At 36.5% G+C, this 23,097-nt stretch overlaps 1 protein-coding gene across 3 annotated transcripts in view; it reads left to right on the top strand.

The window, feature by feature from the left end:
• The window catches only part of GRM8 (glutamate metabotropic receptor 8), a 354,856-nt gene that overhangs the window by 277,652 nt on the left and 54,107 nt on the right, over nt 1–23,097 (top strand). For all 3 annotated transcript variants that reach the window (XM_075081215.1, XM_075081216.1, XM_075081217.1), the window contains exon 9: nt 20,562–21,497. In XM_075081215.1, the coding sequence (XP_074937316.1) occupies nt 20,562–21,497 (936 nt within the window). The remainder of the gene's footprint in view (nt 1–20,561; nt 21,498–23,097) is intronic.

The raw sequence follows: 23,097 nt of genomic DNA, 5'->3' as shown, positions 1-23,097 counted from the left end.
ACTAATCTTGTATCTGTCTGTTGAAAGGCATTCAAGGAAATGAAACGGTTAAACAAGTTTAAAGATTGATACTAAATAGTAATTTATGGAAAACACTAGAGTTAGACCCTTATCATAACTATTATGGCATACAGTCCAGATCTTCATAATTGCTACAGTTTTATGAAAAGTTAGTGTATACTAAGTGAGCTGAAAAAATGATACATTTTGCACAGATGCTAGTACTAACATAGCAGTTACGTAGTAGTAGCTAAAAGCTACCTTAGAATTTGCTTCAATTTCAATTCTATTCCAATCTGCCTTTTTGTATCCCCGCCTAGACTGCCAAATTTTTCATTAAGCCTGTAGCTTTTCAGTCCCATTATTTCTGCCTGTTGTATGTGTACTCCAGGGAGTTGTCTGAAATATGGTTAGATTGGCTGCTACTCAGACTACTGAAACCACACCGTGCTAACCACATTGACCACAAAACTAACAGGAAAGGATTTATCTAAGGACACCCCTTGTTAACATTCAATAAGAATGGATGTGGTAGGATGGTTTTCGCCACTTCTTTTTCATCTCCATGAGCTCACGTGCTGGATGCAACTGGTTGTCCAAATTCGTGGGCGAGCTCTGTCTAGCGTGTGGAGATGTGGAGATGTAAATGGGCCAGCACACTGCTCTGTGGTGGGTGTTTCTGCTCCCACCCTCGTGCCATGGTCCCTGCCATGGCCCAGGGTGTGTGAACAGGCACACAGGGCTCTGTTCCCCTGTACATGGTGCAAATGGATTGATTCAGCAGGGAGATGTTTCTTTCCCTACTTTTCACTCCTGTTTCTCAACCTATTCATTTTCATCTGAAGTCTGGAAGATTTCTAATGGGATTACTGGGCTTTATTTCTTAAACTTTGTCAGGGCTTGAGATGCTGGACACAAGTCTCTGTTGGTGTATGCAGGCACTGGTATAGTAACAATGAAGGAGGAAGTCGTAATAGGTGTGTACGGTTTGTTTCCATCTGTTTCTGTATTCACTAAACTTACATAGCATGTGTCGACAGTAGTTAATGCCACATGATGATCTGCTGTGGCAAAGCCTTTGCCTCCTCTCGCTAGACAAAATGTACTAAAACCAAGTAATATTTGTGAATGATTGTCAATACTCCAAATCATCATCTTGCAAATTAGGTAGTACTTTTGATTGCCAACGGATCAGAGGGAGCACAGTGGATGTTTTCATCAGTTTCAGTGAAAACATCTATATTTATTGAAGGCAAAGCACTATTAAGATGGCAGAGCACATTTTACCCTGCTGTTCTTCCTATTAAGGAGATGCTTTTAAAATATAATACTTTTCCCACTGTATCCTTCATTCTCCTGCAGCTTCCTCTTAATGAAGACACATATAACTATAATTTTTAATGAATCTTTTAGCTAGATATTCTCTATAGATAGTTCTGCTCATGTTTTTACAGATATTTCTGCTTCAAATTGTGTGGTAGCATGTTATAGCTATGACTGCGTTTATGATTGCATTCATCTCTACAGCTGATATTGCGCTTCATAAAATGTATAGCTTTTATTCATTTATTTATTTTCTATGCTAGAAAAATAAATCATGAAGGTACCAAGCTTGTAGTACAGTTCAACCTTTGGAGCAATTAATGTAAGTAAGATTAGAACATGTCTTGCATTTAAATAATTGAATCAAAGAGTTTCCTTTTTTCTTCTCTGATTTTTTTTTTCCTTTTTGTTTTCCATTTCCTTAGGATGATCTTTGGTATTTTCTCTGGCAGGTTTTGGCTGTGGGCCTCTGTTGTGTGCGTTATGGCTAATCACCCAGTGGCCAGCCCTGGCCCTGTCTCTGACCTGGACCCTCAGGATTCAGGATTCCTCTGCAGGGTCTCTGGTTCCTCAAAGTATTTGCTGAGTCTTCAGGGTCCTTGTAGTCAAGCTTCAGACTTGTTCCTTTCCTGGTGCGGTGCTGGCTTTCCCTTTTGGCAGAAAGCGCTGACTCTGGCTGGAGAAAGACTATGTCGTGCTCCCTAAGGGGCTCTTTGTCAGCAGGCGTCACCAGCTGCAGAGACCTTTCTAGCTGCGATGTTGGTTTCTCCCTGTAGTCCTCAGTAACATTAATGCTCTCCTTTAGGCAGACTGACCTTTTGGATTTCCTCTGAAGCAGCTATAGCTTCCAGATAAGGAATGTCATGATTACTAATCAGTACTGCTCTTGCAATTCTTACAAAAAACCCACATGTCTGACAATGCTGAGAGATACAGTATAGAAGGTAAATTAAAAAAGAATCATGATCTTAGAAATTTAAATTTTTGTTTGATTCTTGAGGTTGAATAAGGTATCTCAATCTTTGACAGATACAAGAAAATTCTGAAAGCAGATATTTAGAAACATCAAACCATAATCTTAAAGAACTTGATTGTCTTTTATGCAATTATCACTTTACATGACTCTGACAATATAAATTTACACCCTTTTAAAAGACCTTTTACTCTCTAAGGTTGCCTGACTTTAAATGATCTTAATGTACTGGAAATAACCAGACCTTAAAAATTTTTAGTATCACTTTGAAGGAAAAAATAATTGTCTTAGAACTTCTGATCATTGACTACATTTTAACTGTCATGGGTTTCTGTTGTTTGCTTTCCTCCTTTTCTTTATCGGTAGAAGAACATAACTTGTTTTTCAGGAAACTCCGATAGTTAAAACCCCTTCTTCCAAAAACTATTCTGGTTTTCATAATGAAAAAAAGTCTAGGAAAAGGTAGCTGTTTCTTTAAAAGTTATGCTTTATTCATATTGCAACAGTATTTTGCATACCAGGTCACACGTAAAAGTTCCCTACAAATGTGTGGGCTTAGAAAATTTGAGCTCTCAACCATGTAATCTCTGTAGGAGGAAAGTTGTTAAAAACAAACTGGCTTTTCCTGGCACTTATGATTTGAAATCAACTTCCTTTTATGATTAATAGTCAATTCACTCTTAGAACCTGGGTTTTGTATTGCAAGCTTTACAGTAAGGGCTAAATCAAGATGTTGACTGGTGGCTTTTGTTAGTGGCAGTAAATGGAAATAGTCCCAGCCTAAAGTCTTAATAACAACTCTCTCCATTTCCTTTTCTTAGGAACCCATTCATTTTGTTCTGGTTCATTTCTGAGGGACTTCCCCCCCCCCCCCCCCCCATAAAAATAATCTATTTTGAAACCTAATTGCAGTTGGAAAAAGAAAAGTTGAAATTGTTAAGAATTTTAAAATCTAATATTTTGACTTTTTTAAAAGTCCATTTTAATGCAGTTTAAAGCATTCCTGAATTTCATTTCAAGATTATACACTTTTTTTGGTCTACCAAAATCTGTGTTTAAAGTTCCTAATCTGAAAAAATATATAGCTCCAAATCCATATTCTTCCAAGATAGTAATTTTCACTGATGAGACTTTAGGCAGACAAAATTACTGGTGCTTTCAGAATCAGGTATTTAGCTGATGCAGTTAAAATGCTTGAGTGGATATCAATTTAAGTTATATAATTCCTTAAGATAAAAACAAAGCATATCAAAACACTGTATGCTTTAAGAGAAAACAATGGAATTTTTAAGACAGAATTCACTTTTGGGTTGTTTTTTTTTTTCTCTCTTCACCAGAGCACCAGAGTTCTATTGAAACACAAGAGAAATTCTACAATAAGAGATTTTTATCATTCTCTTAGAAATAATAGGTTGTATAAGTTTTCAGATTTATGGAGTGTATGCACTGAGGATATAAATAACTCAGGGGCATCAATTTTTTTCTGTAATTTTCTTGATTTATAAGTAAGAAAACCATACATTAAAATTACACTGATGTGATGAACTGTCAGAGAGACAGCTGTAATCACCATCAGCCCGAAGCACAGTATTTGGTGAACTAGTAAAAACTGGGAACCCCACATCAACAATGAGCTTCCCTTCAGGCAGCCATATCACAAAAATTTTGAATCATTATTTGATTTCAGTTCTTTTCTAGGACTCTTGTAAATTATGTATCTAATCCTGAAGGAAACTATGAACACCGACATTAGTCAATTCTTTTTGGAAGTAACAGAGTCAAAATGTATTAGTTCCTTTTCTTGTGACGTGGTCGAAGAAAATGATTCAAGCAGCTTTTGATGTTTTCTCTAACTGCAGCAAATAAGTTTCAAAATTTGCTGTAGGCCGCTATATTTAATTAAATAAGCCAGAGAGAGTCTTTTTTTCTGTGGTAGCTGTTATATAATTGATAGACATTTTCAAACTGCTGAACCTCAGCCCTGTGTTTAACAAGAGAACACACTATAGTCAAATACACAACAGGAGCACTTAGTACTGTATATGATTATGCCTATAAACAAATACGACAATCATAAGGCCTCCAGGTTGTTCTTCTGCCCATATGTAATAGGGCAGTAGAGTTCAAACTTACACTCCATCCATGTTATCTGCCTGAAAGTTGTTGATGCTGGGTTAAAAATAAAACTCAATGAGAAAAGCAAAAATGTTTTACTTTCTTCTCAAAGTTATACTGCTGTCTTCCTCTTTTTTACACAGGGCTGAAAGTAGAAAGTCACTATTATGGTTTTTAGAAGACTACTTAGGTTTTACAAAGCTAGTCCTGATCTTAGCACTGCTCAATAAGTATGACTCAGGATTTATTCTTTACTGTCAGCATCTGAGGTCGATGTAAGACATGTGGTCACTAAGGACCAATGCTACAATGAAGAGATAGTCAACAGTAGGCTACAAAGGATGCAACTTGTGGACAAGCCAACAAAATACATGAAATGTGGAATAAAATTGGGATTTTGTGATTTTGAAAGGTTGCATATTGTATTATTCATTAAAAAATTACTCTTGGATGGGGGGAAATAAGGTGAATACAGATGTTGAAAAAGTATTAAATGATTTTGACATGTTCCTGTAGTAGAAAAAATGCTATTTCAGACATGATTGAAAATAAAAACAGAACTTGGATTCAAGAACCAATGACCTTAGAAGAATCCAAGAAGAATTACAACTTGTCTTCTTTCTGAAGCTTTTTACTTTGTTGGTCTTAATAGTCTTTGGGGGTTTTTTTTTGTTTCTTATTTTTTTGTCCCCTCAGTGAAAGACATCTTGACTGATTCTTTAGAGAAAAAAAGAAAATGGAAAAAAGAGAGCTGCTAAGAAAATATCCAGAACTTGGATAACCATTTGTTCTTCATTAGAATGATACCAGATTGCCAATGAAACAGCCTCTGCTTGAGAGTTAGGATGAATAGGGATTTTTTCCCACCTTGTCAGGGTGAGTGAAAGTCAGGTTTCTCAAATGAAGCATGGGGTTGCAGCTGCACGCTTGGCTGTGAATTTGTCACAGGATTCTTGAGTGGATGGTAGGTATCTTATAGGTTTTTTGTGATCATCCTTTGCAAGAAGTGTTATGATTAGAATGAACTGTTCTTTAAATAGCCATAGCCAACAGGACCACAGAGTTTTCTTGGTTTTTTGAAAAAAACAGAAAGGAGGCTCTGCCATGCATGACAAATAAAATAAATCACTCATATATTAAAATATTATTTTCTCTTTCACAATAAAAACAAGCATGCAGTAATAGAATAAGGAAAAATCAGGAGCTTTTACATGTATTCCTGGAGATTTCTGCATTCGATATATGGGACTTCAGAGCAGGGTTAGCTGCTCCCCTGGTAATAGATAATGTTATGACTTTTAGCATAGACAAACAGCTTCTGGGGATAGCAGGTAGTTTGGATTATGCATGGCTGGCAGAAAGTCTGCAATGAGGTACTTTGTGAGGTACTAGTGTGAAACATGGAGTATTAGCAGGTTTCTTCCCCAGCATCTTCCATCCTTCTCCTCTCCCCCACAGAAATTTATATATGTATTATAATTTGAAGATTGAGGTGACCTTTAAACCTAGCAGCAAAATGTTCATGCTTAAAAGCAAAAATGGTAGATCAAATTACTTTAATTATTGTTCATTTGTGTTACATAATGGAAGTCTACTACTAAATTAAAAATCATTAAATGGAAAATGAAAGAGACATTCAGTGGTTGTGATATGATGCAAGAGAATAACTAGCAGTTAGCAGAACATTACTGTATGATTATTTTTTCTGTTTGCTTTGCTGCAATTTCTCTTCATCTTGCAGTAGTATTAATTTCATTTCTTTAGGATAGTAATCTAATATTTATCCAGGACTTTTCATCCTGATAGATCCCCAAAGACATTTTTTTTTAAATTATTTAAAGATGAAGTGAATTATTTTCTGCATTTCCAGAGTGGTATCACTGGTTTTAGTGTTGACATTGTGATAGCACAGCTTATGGCAGGAAATGAAGAATGCATAGCTAATCTCATTGTAACTTCAGCTCAGAGTAAATAGAATTAGTGTTGAGTGGGAAAATCAGATGTGCTGGGAATCACTGGATCAAACAGGGAGGATTGCAGTGATATTTCCAGTAACTCCATGAATCGAAGTGATCCCCTCTTTATGGAAGGCATAGACATAAAGCTAAGCAATGGCTTTGGAATGGTTAACTGAGATTTGCATCGCCAGAGGCCATTGCAGCAAGGAACTCTTAGGCTTGTGATGTAATCCATCTGTTCTCTTCCCCAGTGCTATGACCTCCTTAGCAGAACTGTGACTTCACTTTGAAAATTAGAATAGCTGGAGAGAGTCCAGCTGCAAGCAATGATAATGACTAGCCATCTAAAAGTATGCCTGTAGGGAAAGGTTTAGCAAACTAGGATTGTTTCCTGTGGAGAAGACTGAACTGAGGGGAGTTGCGTTAATCTCTCTCACAGCAGAAAAGATTATTTAGGAAAAAAACAAACTGTTAGTCAGAGTTAATTTAGCTATTAGGAGAAATAGTGGATTTGAATTACAGTAAGAAAGATTTAATGCAGACATGTTGGAAGATTCTAGTGATGACGACAATTAAGCACTGGGCTGCATTGCCTGGGAGGTTGGGCCATCTCCAGTGCTGGTTAGAGCAGGTGAGCTGTACAGACTGATTTTGTATAGTTGATTCAGAGGTGGGGCCAGACGAGTACTCCCAAGATCTCTTTCAGCCATCATTTCTTAAGGTTTCTGGCTTTTATTAGTATGTTCTGTTTGATTTTCTAGTAATCTCCTCAAAGGTAGATTTCCTGTATGCCTTGAGCAAATGCTGGGTGTGATACAAGCAACTGGACTCCTACACTAAGTTTCCTGAGTGAACACAAGAGAGTGTATATCTTTAGCAAGAGCTTTAGAAGAATGCTGTGACAGATTTATTAGTTTATAAATTTGGTTACTTATTTAGGATCATTTTTTACTTCAGGAGGTGCATTACTTAGTATGTAAGGACAGCTTTTTATGAATACTTGGAAAGATTTCCATTCACATAATGGACCCCAGACTGGACATTTTTATGTGAGAGCTGCTTAATACTCTGCAAACTGATTTATGTTCCTTTGTGTTTATGTGGAAAACAGTTCACTATTTTGACAGTGGTCATTCCTTTTTCTTAGACTTACTTTCCCTTTCCCAGAGACGCATTTCCCCTGTAACCAAAAACAGTACAGCAGCTCTACCTGTAAAAATATTTGAAATGCATCATTAATTAGTCAAGAAGTAGGAAAAGTATCATCAGCAGCATTTCTTGTTTACTTTATTCTTATAAATATAAAAAACTAGTTTCTTAAATACATATTCTATAAAGCCACAAAAGGCAGTCTGAAGAATTTAGCTATCGTGAGAACATTTAAATTCTTCTATCTGGTTTATTTATGATTTAGCTTTTTATTTGTGCTCAAAATATTTATATTTTTATATATATTATTAAATATATATTTATAATTGATATCTGCCGAGCACCATAAAAGATGGCTAAAGGGATCTCATGAGACTACCTAGCCTTTGCATAGAGTTAGTACCTTCTATACTTATGTTACTCCAAGGGTGAAGACTTTACAGCCTCTGAAGGTATTATCTTCAATTTTTTGACTACCCTTATCATTCTGAAGTGCCTTATAAATACTTGACTTTACTCCTCACTGCTATAATTCAGCAAAAAAAATTAATTTGTTATGTCTTACTTTATCCAGTATACATTGAGCACATCCTCATCCTTTCCATGTATTTGAAGACTTGTTTTACCCCCCAGGCTGTGTTATTTCTTCAGGCTATACAACCTGAATTCTTTCAATCTAGTCATGTAGATCATGTTTCCTAGACACACTTCTGATCATTGTTGATTTCCTCTGGACTTCCCCTTTGATTCTCCTTCACATCACTAAAACATAACGATCCAGCCTTCACAAAGTGCTCTGGCTGAAGTGTCACTAGTGCAGAGCACAGGAGAAACATTATTCCATGTATTCATGAGTACAGAGTTGAGGGGAAAGATTATTTTATCTATCTGTGTTTCTCAGGATGGCATTTGTGCCTTTTACAGCAGTATGACATTGGTTCAACATATTATAATCTGCTAAAGCCCTGTGATCTCTCTTTTTTTTTCTGAAGAGCCACTTTCTTTCTGTCTTCCTGACCCACAATGTGCTACCTATTAGTTGTCTCTGTTAAGCTGCACACTCCTTTTTTTTTTTCTTAGACTCTTTGCAGTATCATTTGGAATAAGTGCCCTGACCTTCAGCATAGCTTCAACCTTTTCCAGTGTTATTGCCCAAATTCGATCACCATCTACTCTATTTTATCATCCAAACACCATTGAGTGGTTATTACAAGTATTGAATAATAGCAGACTAAGAATAGACCTTTCCAGGCCCCACCCTGTACCATCCCTGCCATTCTGACAGTGAATCAATGACAAATTTTATCTTCCCACAGCTTTCTGATACAATTTGCACCTAGCCCTTAGGGGCTAGATCTGTTTCAACAGGTTGTTTATGACTGAGAGTGTAATTTGAGATGGTGTCAAAAATCTTTCTAATGTTAAGATGAATGACACGTAGCTGCTTGCCTCTCATCCACAATGCCTGTTACCCTCTCACTGAAGGAAATGTGACAGCTCATTGCTGACAGATCCCTTTTGGCTGTTATTTGTCTTGTTTGTTTTCTCTGTGTTTTTGAAATGTGTTTGTTTCTTTCAGGATTTTTCTGGGAATTCAAGTTAAAGTGAATGACTGATAATTCCCTGGCTGCTGCTTTTCCCCCCTTTTCTAGGCATAAGCACTAGGTTTTCTGTTTGAAAGTTCTCCATACTTCCCCATAAAGTCTCAAGAGTTTTCTATCTCATAAGTCAGTTCTTTAAGTATAACAGAATAAATCTCAATATGTTCAGTCCATATGAAAACCCCTGAGTTCTTGAAGTACTCTCATTTTGAACGTGTTCATCTTTCTTTCCTTAGTAACAAGGATGATTTTTCCTTTTTTTTTCCTGACTAAATGTGCTGTGTGGTATTTTCTCTAGCTTAAACTTCTTCCACATGCTTGTTCTGTGCCTGCCAGATCGCTAAGACTCTCCACAGAATTTTCAATTTAATTATTGACTCTTCATTCTAAGCAGCAGCATAGACTTGGCAGAGAGCTCTTCCCCTGCTGCTGAAAATCTCAGTATAAAACAGTCTGTTTTCTGCCAGCTCTGAAATTGTTCAGATTTTCAGACTTTTTATATGTGATTTTGTTACCTGGGTGGAACTGTGTTTAAAGGGCCAGAGTGATTTTCTTCTCTTTATGTAGTGCTGAAAATTCAAAATTATTATTGTGGAAAGATCTGACTGTTTACTAAAAGGAGCTGGCAAATATATGAGCTATTATAGTGGAAAACCACCTTAAAGTAATGTCAAAATGTACGTCTCAGTGTTTAGGATTTTGCAGTGCTTCAGGATAGAACATACTACATGTATTAAAGGCTTTTTTTCCTTAAAATAGGTTGGACAAATATGTCAGGAATGGTTTAGGTGTAGTGTCTCTTTTCTTGAGACAGGGAAGTAAACTTGATCCTTACATTTCAGCCGAGCTTGTCTGGTCCTCTGTCACAGTCAATTAAGGTACAGGGTTGCTGAGGTGAGGGGAACTTTGCTCAAAACTTCAAGTGCTTCACTTTGCTGAAACACTAGAAACTGAGAAGCACAGGATCACAGGGCATTCCAGCTCTGTTTTCTGTTATTGTTTGAGGGGGCAGTGATGAAGTTACTGCCTTTGTGCTTTCTGTCTTTCTGCCACTTATGCTTGGATGGAAAGCTCAGGAAATAGATGCAAAGTTGCCCTGCTCTTTTCTTTCAGTTCCCTCATTAAAATCTTTTTGCTACAATTTCCTTAAAAAGCATCTGTTTGGAGGTATGCTATGCCTGCTGACCATGCTGATCAGTGCTGCCTTACTGTTTTTAGGATGTCATTTTCTCTATTCTGCTGATACTCTGCTTGCCTTTATCTTATGGTTTGACTGTGAATTCTTTAGGATTGAGACCATCATTTTTTCTTACGTATTTGTATAGCCCTTAGTGCAATTGAGGTCTTGGTCTGTGAGCAGTGTAGGAATAAAAAGAATATATTATTTGTGAGTTGGGATTGTTTTGTAGGAAGGGGTTTTGTAGGTTAGAATTTAGAGGCATTAATTCTTCAGTTTGATGTACACAGCATCTTTTCAACTGATCAAGAAGTAGGAAATAGATTAAACCATTCAAAAAATCATGAGGCAGGCTTAAAACTAAAGCCCACCAGTGTATCTTTTTCATACTGAACTGAGGCTTTTTATAGTTGGCTAATTTCTAGTTTAAAAATAATGAAATATTAAAGAAAACAAAATGGTGACAGGTCTTCTCCTTAGGTAATATTAAATATGTGTCTGGGTCATGCCTTTGTTAGCATAACTCTATTGAAGTTACTGAACTGATCTAAATCTGCTCAAGGTTTAGCCCAGTACTTTTTTTTTGCAGGCCATCATGAGGGTGTTTGGGGAATGCAGCTTCTTGTTTTGATAAAGAAAATCACCTTTAAAACAACAGAATGTTTAAAAGCATGTAATAGTGACTATTTTTTTTAATCAATGGGATTTATTAAATGGATTAGTCTTAAAAGTAAAAAAAATCTATATAAAATTCTTTTAAAGTCAAATGACATCTGTGCTTAACCCCTTGTTCCTTGTGTTTACTCTGAGCTGTGAAGTGGGGGAGAATCTGAGCACCATTGGGAGCAAAAGGCATCTGACACAGGTTGAAGGGAAATATAGTAGCTATTGAGCAGTGGACTTGAGATAGGCCTGACTCAAACTTTAACTTAGGTAACCATAAATAAAAGCAACAGATCTGGGAGGGAGCATGTTTGTCATGGATATTAAAAGCTTCACCAAGAAATGCAACTAGTCCATTAAACTAGTGATGGAATGGACCTTGGGCAGAACTAAAGATTCCCCAGGCACAAGGAAAATTATGTTAAAAGCTCTTTGCTAGAAGTAGGCTCCTTTTCTTTTCTCCAAGCACTAAATTTTTTGAAGTATGCTTGCAGGCTATTTCTGCATGATCTACTGCAGGAAGAAAAAGGTGCTTCCAAGCCTTATGGTTCAAATGGCTTTAGTACTAGAGCTGGTCAAAAACTATCACTTGACAAAAAAGGGTGATGGTGGAAGTTTTCCTCTCAAAACCAGAATTTTCTTAAAGAAAATTCTAAATCTGACAAGTTTTTTTTTAATGTGATTTTTTTTTAAAAAATGGTTAATTATAAGCAAAATTATGATACAGTCTGCTTTTGGTGGGATATAATAACTTCAATACCTGTGTGTACATCATAAGTTATATATATAAGTGCTCCTTAAAATCTGTCCAAGTGCATATCAGGTACTTGTAAGGGCAGTGAGAACCTCTAGGTAAGAATATGCGATAAAGATTTTCTATGTGAAAATGGTCTGTGTAAAGAATAACTTTGGGAGCCTGGTTTGCAGCCTGATCCTTTGATAGTAATTGTATATTTTCAAAATATAGGCAATAGTTCATGCAATGCACTTCCAAAAAAATCTGAAGTCTGCTGATGTAATCTTGAATAGGATATTTCTGTGTCATAAAATTTTTAGGGAAATAATTGTGGTGGGGGATTTTTTGTTTCGGATTGGTTTTTTTGGTCTCATTTGTAAATAGAGACTATCTCCAGAAACAGGTGCTTAAAAATTAGTTGTGATTCATGCTTCCAAGACAGAAAAAAAATATCTTGCTTATATTGGATAGGAGTGCCTACTAGGTTGCTGTAAATTTCCATCCGATAGTTACACAGTGCAGTAACAGTAGCTGTTTACTTGGTGACCTGCTAATCACTGCACTTTGTGCTAGTCATCTCCCCATGGCATCAGAGAATAAAATTTTGTTTTCCAGGTATTCCATGCACATTAATAAGTTTGTTGTTTGATAAATTGAAGAAATGAATATATTGCATCTCCTCCTACCCTCATACCCTCGTACCAAGAGTCTGTGAGGGTCAGCACTTCTGTAGCCCATCAGTACCAACAAAACCACATGTAAAGAAAGGTAAAAGTAAAAACAATAGAAGTAAAATAAGCATATTCCAAACCATTCGAAGGCTGGGTTTAAAGTCTGTATAGGACTAACAAACACTCTCTGTAGATTATGATACAATGGTATGATTATTCCCTGTTTAAGGTTTCCACAGTGTGCTCCTCTGTGTAAGTATTCAGCAACCATGAATTAAATGACTTAACTAGTGAGGTTGGTTGCTTTGAGGTAAAATTACACTCTCAGCACACTAGATAACACTTCCATTGATAAAGCAAGGCTAGTATTTAACCTTTTCTCTTTATAAGCGTAAGAAAACTTACTTTTCTTTACACCTTTCTTTTCTGTTTGTATGTATTACCTCAGAGCATACTTCCTTTTAATTATTTTTCCTTAGCTGAGAATGACTTGTTAATGTTGCCAGAACATTAAAAATACATTCTCTTAGCTTTAGAAATTCCAGAGGTTGGTGGTATAGCAGTTCTGGGAAACTGGGTATGACAAGAAAGTTTTTGACATGCTGAGGAAACACAGAATAATTATGATGGTTCTGGTGTTAATTTTTTGAAAAAATATTGCTCAGTTTTAAAACGAAAGATTGTTTTAATCAAGCTTTCTAAAGTATAAGTACTTGCTGGGCAAAAAACCCTTGCAGACCTGAGAGATGGAGATCAGTTATATGCCTACTTAAACTTCTTACCCACATTTTAAACTTGCTCAAGTGTCTCCGCTGTTCCTGCCTGCATGACAGATTCCCTCCAGCCAATTGCAAAGTTGAGATTCAAGCAGGTTAAATAATTTGCCCAAGGTCACCAAGAAAGTCAGACTGTATCAGAGTCGTCTATGCTAACTCGAAGCACAGACACCAAAGTTGTTTAACTTATCTGTAGCACTCCTTTCACATAATATAAATACCAACTTCCTTCCTGTAATTCAGGATATTTTAAATCATACATGCACATAAATAATTATGCATACCTGCATGCAAATAGACATTCAAATTTAAATTACAATAATTTTAATTGTCTTAGTTTTTCCTTTAGGGAAGCTGTGAGATAGAGACAGTAAGTGGTATGCCTAGGAAGAGCTTCAGGCAGGTGGATTCACAGTTTTGAGAAATAAGCTTCCATAAATGCTGTAACAACAACCTCTGCTTCTCCTCCTAAAGAAAAAGGAAAATAATTATTTTCCTTGTAGTATTTCAGACTGGTCCTTTAATGGTCATTGCATTTAATCAAGCTTCTCACACTCCTTTTCAAAGGGATATTCAACTGCATTAATTTTCAACCAGTATGTGGTAAAACCAGAGATATGATCCCATGTTCTTTGCAAACCTCTGGGAATATCTATGCCTGAAATTTCAGAACATGACATCCCAGTTGTTAGGAAAACATCCGTATGGGTTGAATGAGGTAAATAATTTACAGCCATTGTGGCAAATTTGGTAATGATAGTGTTTCTATACTGCCATTGACAATCTGGATTCATTCTGGGTTTTGTTTTGTAATTTAAAACTGGTTTTTTGTTGTTGTTGTTCTTGACTTATTTCCCTTCGCCACATGCCTCCTAAATATTTGTAAGCTTAGTCTGTAAGTGTCGTGGTTTAGCCCCAGTCAGCATCTAAGCACCACACAGCCTCTTACAGTCTCCCTCCACACCCCAGTGGGATGGGGGAGAGAATCAGAAGAGCAAAAGTAAGAAAACTTGTGATTTGAGATAAGAACAGTTTAATAGTAACAACAACAACAATAATAATAATAAAATGAAAATTTGAACGAGAGAAATATGAAACCCAAGAAAAAAAAAGGCAGGTGATGTAACCACTTACCACCTGCCAATCAAAGCTGGCAGTCCCTGAGCCACAATTGCTGCTGCCCCGGTCAACTTCCCTCAGCTTTATATACTGAGCATGACATCATATGGTATAGAATATCCCTTTGGCCAGTTTGGGTCATCTGTCCTGACTGTGCTGCCTCCCCGCCCAGCTTCTTGTGCACCTGGCAGAGCATGGGGAGCTGGAAAAGTCCTTAACTTAGTGTAAACACTGCTTAGCAACACCTAAAATATCAGTGTGTTATCAACAGTATTCTCATACTAAATCTAAAACTATACTATATAGGTGATATAGCACTATACCACCTATAGTGAAGAAAATTAACTCTATCCCAGCCAAAACCACGACAGTAAGTATACCCACCTTTTCTCTGGAGAGGTAAAATCTGTCTGACAAACTGAATGCAATGATCATTATATTTAGACTCATAATGAATTCAGTTTAGCTGAACCAGTTTCAGTTTAATTTTGGTTTTTGATGGTTCGGATAACTTGATTGGACAAAGTACATTAGAGACTTGAACTTTTACTGTGAGAACAGATGCATTAGACAATTAAAAAAGCTAAATATTAGGCTAAATTGCCTTAATTCACTCACTTGCTGTGCTCCTCTGATGAACCTTCTTGTCAGAAGAGAAATACTTTCAGGAACTTGAGACAAAAATAAGAGCAACTCTTAGTGACAGCTGAGGGTGATATTTCAGTTCTTTGTCATTTTAATAACTAAGAATTTGAATACCTATTAAAAGCCATATGAAGTTATATGTGAGAGCCTTGATGCTTCTGCAAGTCTTGGCTAACTGACTACAAAATAAGATATTTGCCTGCTCTCATAACTCTGGTAGAATGCACTACTTGCATTCCTCTGTCCAGATCCTGTATAATTCAATTCATTACAATAATATTCTAAAAAACATATATTTCGTTATTCTAAATAGATATCTAGCTCTGAGATAAGATTTCAAAAATGAAAATTCCTGCAAGTGCCAATACAATGTAATCAGAAACATTAAAATAGTATATACAAATGTCCTTGACATAAACTCTCTGAAGCCTGTCCAAGTGGTCACCAGTTGCTGAATTATGTGACAAATTTTTTCATGATCATTAAGAACGGAAAACAGAGTGCTTTTGGGTACATAAATGGTTCAGAAATTATATGTGACCCATTAACAGCATTTTTTATTAGTATCCTCCTGTTGCTGAGGGTGTTGCTAAATGAATGAGTTGCCTGGTTATTGGAAGAACATAGATGCCAGGAATGTGAATGTGCTACTTGTACTGTTCCATGTAAATCTCACCTTGTTTTAGCCCAGTTCTCACATTATTAATTTTTAGTTTTATTATTAGATATTAGAGGAAATTTTATTTGTAATGTTCGTGAAGGATAAAGGTGTTTACTCAGTTTTGATATGAAATGGCATTTTGTCTGTATTTTAATGGTTTAGCGAACTGTGAATCTTAGTGCTGCAAATTAAAGCAAATTGCAGCTCTGTCAGGCAGATATCTCATATAGAGATGATTTTTATGTCTATTTAAATAGCAGTGAAGCCATTCTCTTTTTGTATCGTGATGCATTTCATAGAAAATGAGTACATGTCTTACAGACATGCTGTCATACTCCTTCTGATGTTTTCACTCTGGTAAGTATTGGAATAGCAGAAAATGGAACCTCATCTTTGGGGAATGTGAGGTACTTCATGATAGCACATCAATCTATCAGACACTTTCCAAAATCAGAGAAGTTACTCAAACCAAGTTAATAATAATATTTAAACTATTATTAATAATACACAGAGAGCTAGGCTATTCCAGTCCATCTGACCTAGGTGATGAATTCAGATATATTTAACAATGAACTTTGTCTTGTCATGTAACATACTGTGGTGAACAGTAGATAGAAGATATCACATGAAAATGAAGATGACAAAATAAGTCTTCTAGAAACAAAATTTACCTAAGGCTACTTAATAATCTGAGACTCACCCAGTCTCAGCAGGGTCTGAGCAATATAAAGAGCGTTGCAGACCCAGATGTTTTGATCAGTAAGTGCTAAAACGCTGCAGAACTTTTTCATGCTTTTTCAATGTCAAACCCCCCTTCTTTTCTGTCTTTCTTTTGTCTGGCTTTGGCTTTGGCAGTTTCTTTCCCTCTTAGAATTTTGTTTAAAAATGTGTGCCTAAAGTTAAGCTCCCCTGAAGTTAGTTTTGTAATATTTGAACTTCTAGATCACTTTGGGGCAGGTTTTCCAAAGCATTTAGATTGTGAAATTTGCAGATGGAAGCATAGTGGGATTTTCAAAAGCACTTAAACAGATAAGTCTCTCAGCTCCCATTTAAATTAATTAGCTGGATTGGACAAGTTCCCTTTGGCACTTTTGAAAGTTCTACTGATAAGTGTTTATGTCTACATTAAAAAAAATTTTTTCAAAAGAGGCTGAGCATCCAGCAGCTCCCTTTAAAGTTTATGGCTATTACAGGTTTTCAGCAGTTCTGAAAATTATACAGTATCCCTGGCTCTATGTTCCCAAATGATCCTCCTTCACTTTCTTGTTTCTTAACAGGTTCTACTATCATTTATTGTCTAAAGTTAATCTCAGAGAAGAAGTGGGATCAATAGTACTATAACCTAAGGATAGAAAAGTAATGACACGGGTGAATCTTTTGCATGGGTTTGAGAAGCCAGGTCCTTTGGTATATTCAGTGACTGAAAAAACTGATAGAGCTTTAAGACCTTTCCTGTAATTATGTTTTGTACTGGATTTCCTTATTACATTCATATTATGCAAAATAATAGCTCAAAAATGCATTACAGGCAAAGAGTGCTGCAGGTTGGGAATAGCTGGGAATGAACCAGACGACCAGAAGCAGCATGACTTTTTAGTCTTTAATTGCTGCATATACAGAAACCCTTAGCAGACCTGTTCAGATGTAATAAAAGCAAGCCGTTCTCACTCTGAAATATAGTTTCCCCTGCCCTTTACTCTGCCTCTATTTCAGTAGTGTCTAAGTAGCAGTCTGAGGGTGTGCACTCATTTTGGTTTCAATCAAGAATCTGTTTTTGAAATTAATCTGCTAATTATTCCCTCTTCGCACACTTGCTCATTGTGGAGTGAGTCTCAGGCTATGTGAACTGGATTGCTTTTAGCTGAAATGAAAACAGAAGAAGCTTTCCAGAAGGACATCTAATCTTCTTTAATCATTAATGGGTGTTCAGTCCAATGAACTATGTCAAAATTAGTTCAATGTAACCTTCCTTCCCAGACTCTAATTTCAAATACAGACCAATATGAACATCAAATCCTCAGAGCCAACACCTTTGTTCCACAGAACAGCTCTGATTGTGCCACATTGCTTGTTAATGTAGCTATAAACTGAGCTGTCAGGATGGTTGGGTTCATGGGACAATGGCAATCTTTGCACCCACCTCCAGAGTCAAAAACCTACGATGCCAGAATCTCAGATGTGCAACTGTCTTAAAGGGGATCTCTAATTTCAAACACTGGCCAAAGTTTGTTGGGAATATATCTTCTCTTTCTTGTAGATAGAAAATTAAATTAAAAACTCATGAGCAACAACTCATAATATTTTTGTTAAGAGGTTTTTCAGAAATGTAGGTCAACCTAAATGTAACTGTAGGTTTTGCCTTAAAAAGTAGTTCAGACAAGAGAGATTGAAAGACATAAGTTCTACACCTTGTAAAAGGCACCTGCAGTAGCCATTCATTCTGGGTGTTCTCTACATTGATTTAGAATTTTTTATGCTTTAAGAGTCCATTCTATTTTGAATTGTTCCATTGCTAACTGCTAATAGTGCGTATATTCATAATAAATTTAAAAAAATAAAAAGACTCAAGTAACCCGACGCACTCTAATGTATTGCTAACTAGAAAGAGTTTTTAAGCATGTTTTTAGTCAATTAAAGCACCATCAAGACGAAAGTATGTGAAATCAGGAGTAGCTGTACAATAAAAAATATTTTTTTCTTTTGTTAAGGTAGAAACTCTGAAAGACACAAAGGAATTCTGTGTATCAATCTAAGACATGGATTCACAAGATAGTAAATGTGGCTTTAGGATGCTTAATGCCAGATAAGAAACACTGTAGCCTCATGGTATTAAACGCTGATCTGGTATAAACTCACTTTGCTAGTTCAAATGTGTTAAAAATATTGGACACCTTAGCTTTATCCTGCCAGGCTTTCTGCCAGATTAGATATTGCCTGTCCATGCCATTCGAAGTTTATGCTGGATCAGGTGTTGTGTATTCTCCTGGCGATTTTGCATTGTATGCTATAATCTCGCAAATACACAGTACTGTTCTTTTTTGAGTCATCCCAAACTTACCCACAGATCTGGATTAATGACCATGGCCTCCTGTTGCCCCCATTATCATAGCATCTGACTAAATCACAAGCTTTGATGTATATATTCTCCTAACAACACTGTGAAGGAGAATATGTCTTTGCTATCACACTGATTTCATCATAACATGTTTCTTCTCTTGTCTAGTAGATGAAACAATAGGGGTTATACAGGCTTGGAGAATTTCAGTGATTAAAACCAGGAAATTGTAACTGAGGTGAATATTTTCTTAGAGATCAAGTGTTCTGCTAGGGCTCTATCAAAGCTGTTTCGTGCAACTGGATTATTCTTATGGTTTTTAGGAAGATAATTACTTAAAAGATTTCCTTTTTGATAGTCACCAGATGCTGCATTTTGTGTAATTAGCACAGTCCTTGATATAAAATATGGTTAACTTCTCTAGGTTCAGGACCAGTCCAAACCCCACTGAAGTCCTTGAGTGACTCTGGGGATTCAGAGTCCTGGCTGTATGAGTGAGTTTCTTGTCTCCTCGTTACTGTGTGGTCCCTTGCTTGCCCCTCTGAGTGGTGAATAACAGCAAAGTCCTACACTGTGCAGAAGAGTGGACAGAGGAGACTAAGAGCCTAGGTGGTTCTGTGGCTTCTTTCATCCCGTATCATGCTGTTACCAGTGCTCTGGCTCTCTGAGGAAGGCAAGGCTGGCAATGTTACATTGCAATTTTCTCTCAAATCTGTGGAAAAATTGCTGGAAAATTAAACCATTAAGGCCAAAATTATCCCTCTTGATAAGCTGTCCTCATTCTGTCCTCCTCCAGAAGGAACTGAAAACATTCCTAACACGTGAAGTTTTGTTACTGCTGTTTAACTTATAAATAAAGCTTCCAAATTAAAAGTGCTAAGCACTTAATAGGCAACCACTTAATAGGCAAGAACTCCTGAGTGCTTACCACCTAACAAATGAATGAAAGGTGGAGCATGGGAGCAACACAGAGTGATTCTGGTGCCCAAAAGTAGCTCTTTGCTCCATGCACTGCTCTGGTTCACTCAGTGTGACCTCTTGCAGAACACAGTTTTACTGAGAGTGGGCTAAGGAGAGCTGGGACCAAACTGAGCGATAATTTTGAGAAGATGCTTTAAATCCATTAATTTCCTATCCAGATTCTCTCTGGTGGGACATACAGGAAGAGTATATAAGTGGATAAAAAAAAGTATATTTTGTTAATGCGCTGCTGTGGAGAAATCTGGGATTTCCAAAACAAGACCTCATTGTGTGCATCTGTTCTGACCTACAAAAAGATGCTTGGACTTTTTAAATCAAGAGGACTAGGGTAGTAGCCATGCATCTTTTTCCATTATTATTCAGAAAGTAGTATATTCTCATTTTTGTCTTCTAGAAATGTAAATACAACACTTTTGTACATTTCAAGACTTATAAAGTGGAAAAGTATAAAATATCGATATGGAAGAGGTGTCATCGCAGATCTTTTTTCTGTCACTCATTGTTCTGCCAGAGCTGATGCAAGGAGATTTTAATCTATTTCCCTACTGTACCAGAAACTTATCTGAAACTCACATAGCCTTATTTTGTAATTAGATGTTTGAGAACTACTAGTATTTATGTTTGCATGTGATTAACTTTTAAAGCACTGTGTACAGGGCTTTTTGCTTTTAAGCTAGCCTGGAGTCAATAAATATCTTTACAGATGTCAATTTGGTCAGCAGTAAAGAGGTAAATAGAAACTAATGACACTCATCAAGCCTGTGGCATGAATGATTTATTGGACACAATCATTTAACACTTTCATAAAGTCAATACAAGGGAAAGAAACAGGTTTCTTATTATGGTAAACTGTATTTGTACTGTCAGCATGCAGTGATTTATGACAAACCTGTGGGCCAGGATTAGGATATTATAAATGGCAAAAAATAGAAGGCTCATTAATTTTTTATACCCACAGGTAGAAGACATGCAGTGGGCTAATAGAGAACGCACTCACCCAGCATCTGTCTGCAGCCTGCCCTGTAAAGCTGGGGAAAGAAAGAAAACCGTGAAGGGAGTGCCCTGCTGCTGGCACTGTGAGCGCTGTGAGGGGTACCATTACCAGGTGGACGAATTCAACTGTGAACTGTGCCCCATTAATAAGAGACCAAATGCCAACCGTACGGATTGCCAACTTATACCTATAATCAAACTGGAGTGGCATTCTCCTTGGGCCATCGTGCCTGTCTTCATAGCTATTCTTGGTATAATAGCCACCACCTTTGTGATTGTGACATTTGTCCGGTACAATGATACACCAATTGTCAGGGCCTCTGGACGGGAGCTCAGTTATGTGCTCTTGACTGGGATTTTTCTCTGTTACTCCATTACTTTTTTAATGATTGCGACTCCCGATACAGTGATCTGCTCGTTTCGAAGGATCTTTTTAGGACTCGGCATGTGTTTCAGCTATGCTGCCTTGCTTACCAAAACAAACAGGATTCACAGAATATTTGAACAAGGTAAAAAATCTGTCACAGCTCCAAAATTTATTAGTCCAGCTTCCCAGCTGGTGATCACTTTCAGCCTCATATCCATGCAGCTTATTGGAGTCTTCATCTGGTTTGCTATCGATCCACCACATATCGTTGTAGACTACGGAGAGCAGAGGACACTTGAACCAGAAAATGCCAGGGGAGTTCTCAAATGTGATATTTCAGATCTTTCTCTCATTTGTTCCCTTGGATACAGTATTCTCTTGATGGTCACGTGCACTGTTTATGCTATTAAAACAAGAGGGGTTCCAGAGACCTTCAACGAAGCAAAACCCATTGGATTTACTATGTACACAACCTGCATAATTTGGTTAGCTTTTATTCCAATCTTTTTTGGTACGGCCCAATCAGCAGAGAAGGTAAGTGATGATAAGTTTACAAATTAAATACTACTACTCTTTCGTTTTCATCTCGCAATACTTGTAACACTACAATATCTTCACTCTTACAAATGAGTAGTTCTGAACATTAATTGGAAACAAACTCTCAGAATTCGCAGATAATAAAATATACAATTCAAAAGGTAGGTGTCCTATATTTTAACACAAGAAACTGAATGTGATTGTGGTGTGGCTGGCATAATAATGTTGAAATTTTCTCTATATATCCTTAAATGACTGTTTCTTCTAACATTTATTATTACCCTTCAGTGATGCTCTAGCCTGTTACATGAAGCACTATAAATCTTTGTTATCTACAGATCTGATAGAAATGGTTGCATTTCAAAAGCCTAAGAAGACCAACTTACATTTGTCAAAAATAATGAAGAAGAATGCCTGGGCAGAATGAAAAGAATTACTTTTCTCTCTGGTAGACACATATAATTTAAAAAAAAAAAGGAAAGAATAAGAGGAGTGAATGAAGTGTATGTAAAATCATACAAAACATAATTCACTAATCATTATCTCAGAGCAAAAAGAAAATATTTTCCTCACCTTTTACTGATAAATTAGGTGTTGCATACTTGGATATCTGTTATTCCCTGTTCAGTTGGCATGGATCTTTTCTGATACCAATCATAGAGAGCAGTACAAAACACATCAGACATATCAGACATTAACTCTCCTCTCAGTTCTAATGGGAAGGCAGAGGTAAAAGTCAGCTGTGTGAGTTTTTATCCAGCTGATAGTGGCAAAAATGACAAGTTAGGTTGGAAAGAGCAATAATACAAGCATCAGTTTTCAAAACTGCAAATCTGCGAGATTTGGAAATTCTTAAAAATAAGAAATTAAAGTAAACAGTCTTTTACATAACGTCTTTCCCCATTTCTTCTAGCAGGTTATTTTTATAATTTTTTAAAAAATACATTTTTATTTAATTAATTTGATTGGAAAAGTCAACATGTGTCCGCTTATAATTGTGCGAAGGTTTGACATGTCTCTGGTTTAGGGGGCACTCTTGTCTGCAGAATTAAAGAATAGGTCTGCATTGCTTGATAAAATACCTGCTAATTCAAGCAGAAATTTTTTTTAGGGGAGAAACTGGAAGAAAAACATTCTCCTTGCTAAAAATTGAAGTAAGTAGTCTTGCTGAATTGGATCATGTTTGATTTTCATGGCCTTTTGTATTAAGTGGTGGGGAAGTGAATGCCAAGGTAATGGCATATCATAGATACAGTAAGTAAAGATAAAAAATCCTCTTTGATGTAGAAAAACATGTTTAGGTGAAACATATTTAAATTAGGACTTTTTTGTATGTGTAGGTTTAAGTCAGAAAAATACTTGTTATATAAATGTGTGTTACTTCTTAATAGCTTGGGCCAGTCAGTTTTATGGCAAGTACCTATAACAAAAGAAATTTATTTCTGAGTGTTGAAATACAGAAAATATTACTTGGCTGTCAAGTCTACAGTGAGTTTTGATTTACACCATTGGTTCACCTTAGCTTGCAGTAAAGGATGATTTGGTTTTGACCTCTAAAGATGAGATTAATAAACACCTTTTTTGCATTTCTTTTCTG

The sequence above is a fragment of the Phalacrocorax aristotelis genome, chromosome 1 (genome assembly GCF_949628215.1).
Source record: "Phalacrocorax aristotelis chromosome 1, bGulAri2.1, whole genome shotgun sequence".
Lineage (NCBI taxonomy): Eukaryota > Metazoa > Chordata > Aves > Suliformes > Phalacrocoracidae > Phalacrocorax > Phalacrocorax aristotelis.
This window is presented reverse-complemented; position numbering and strand designations above follow the sequence as displayed.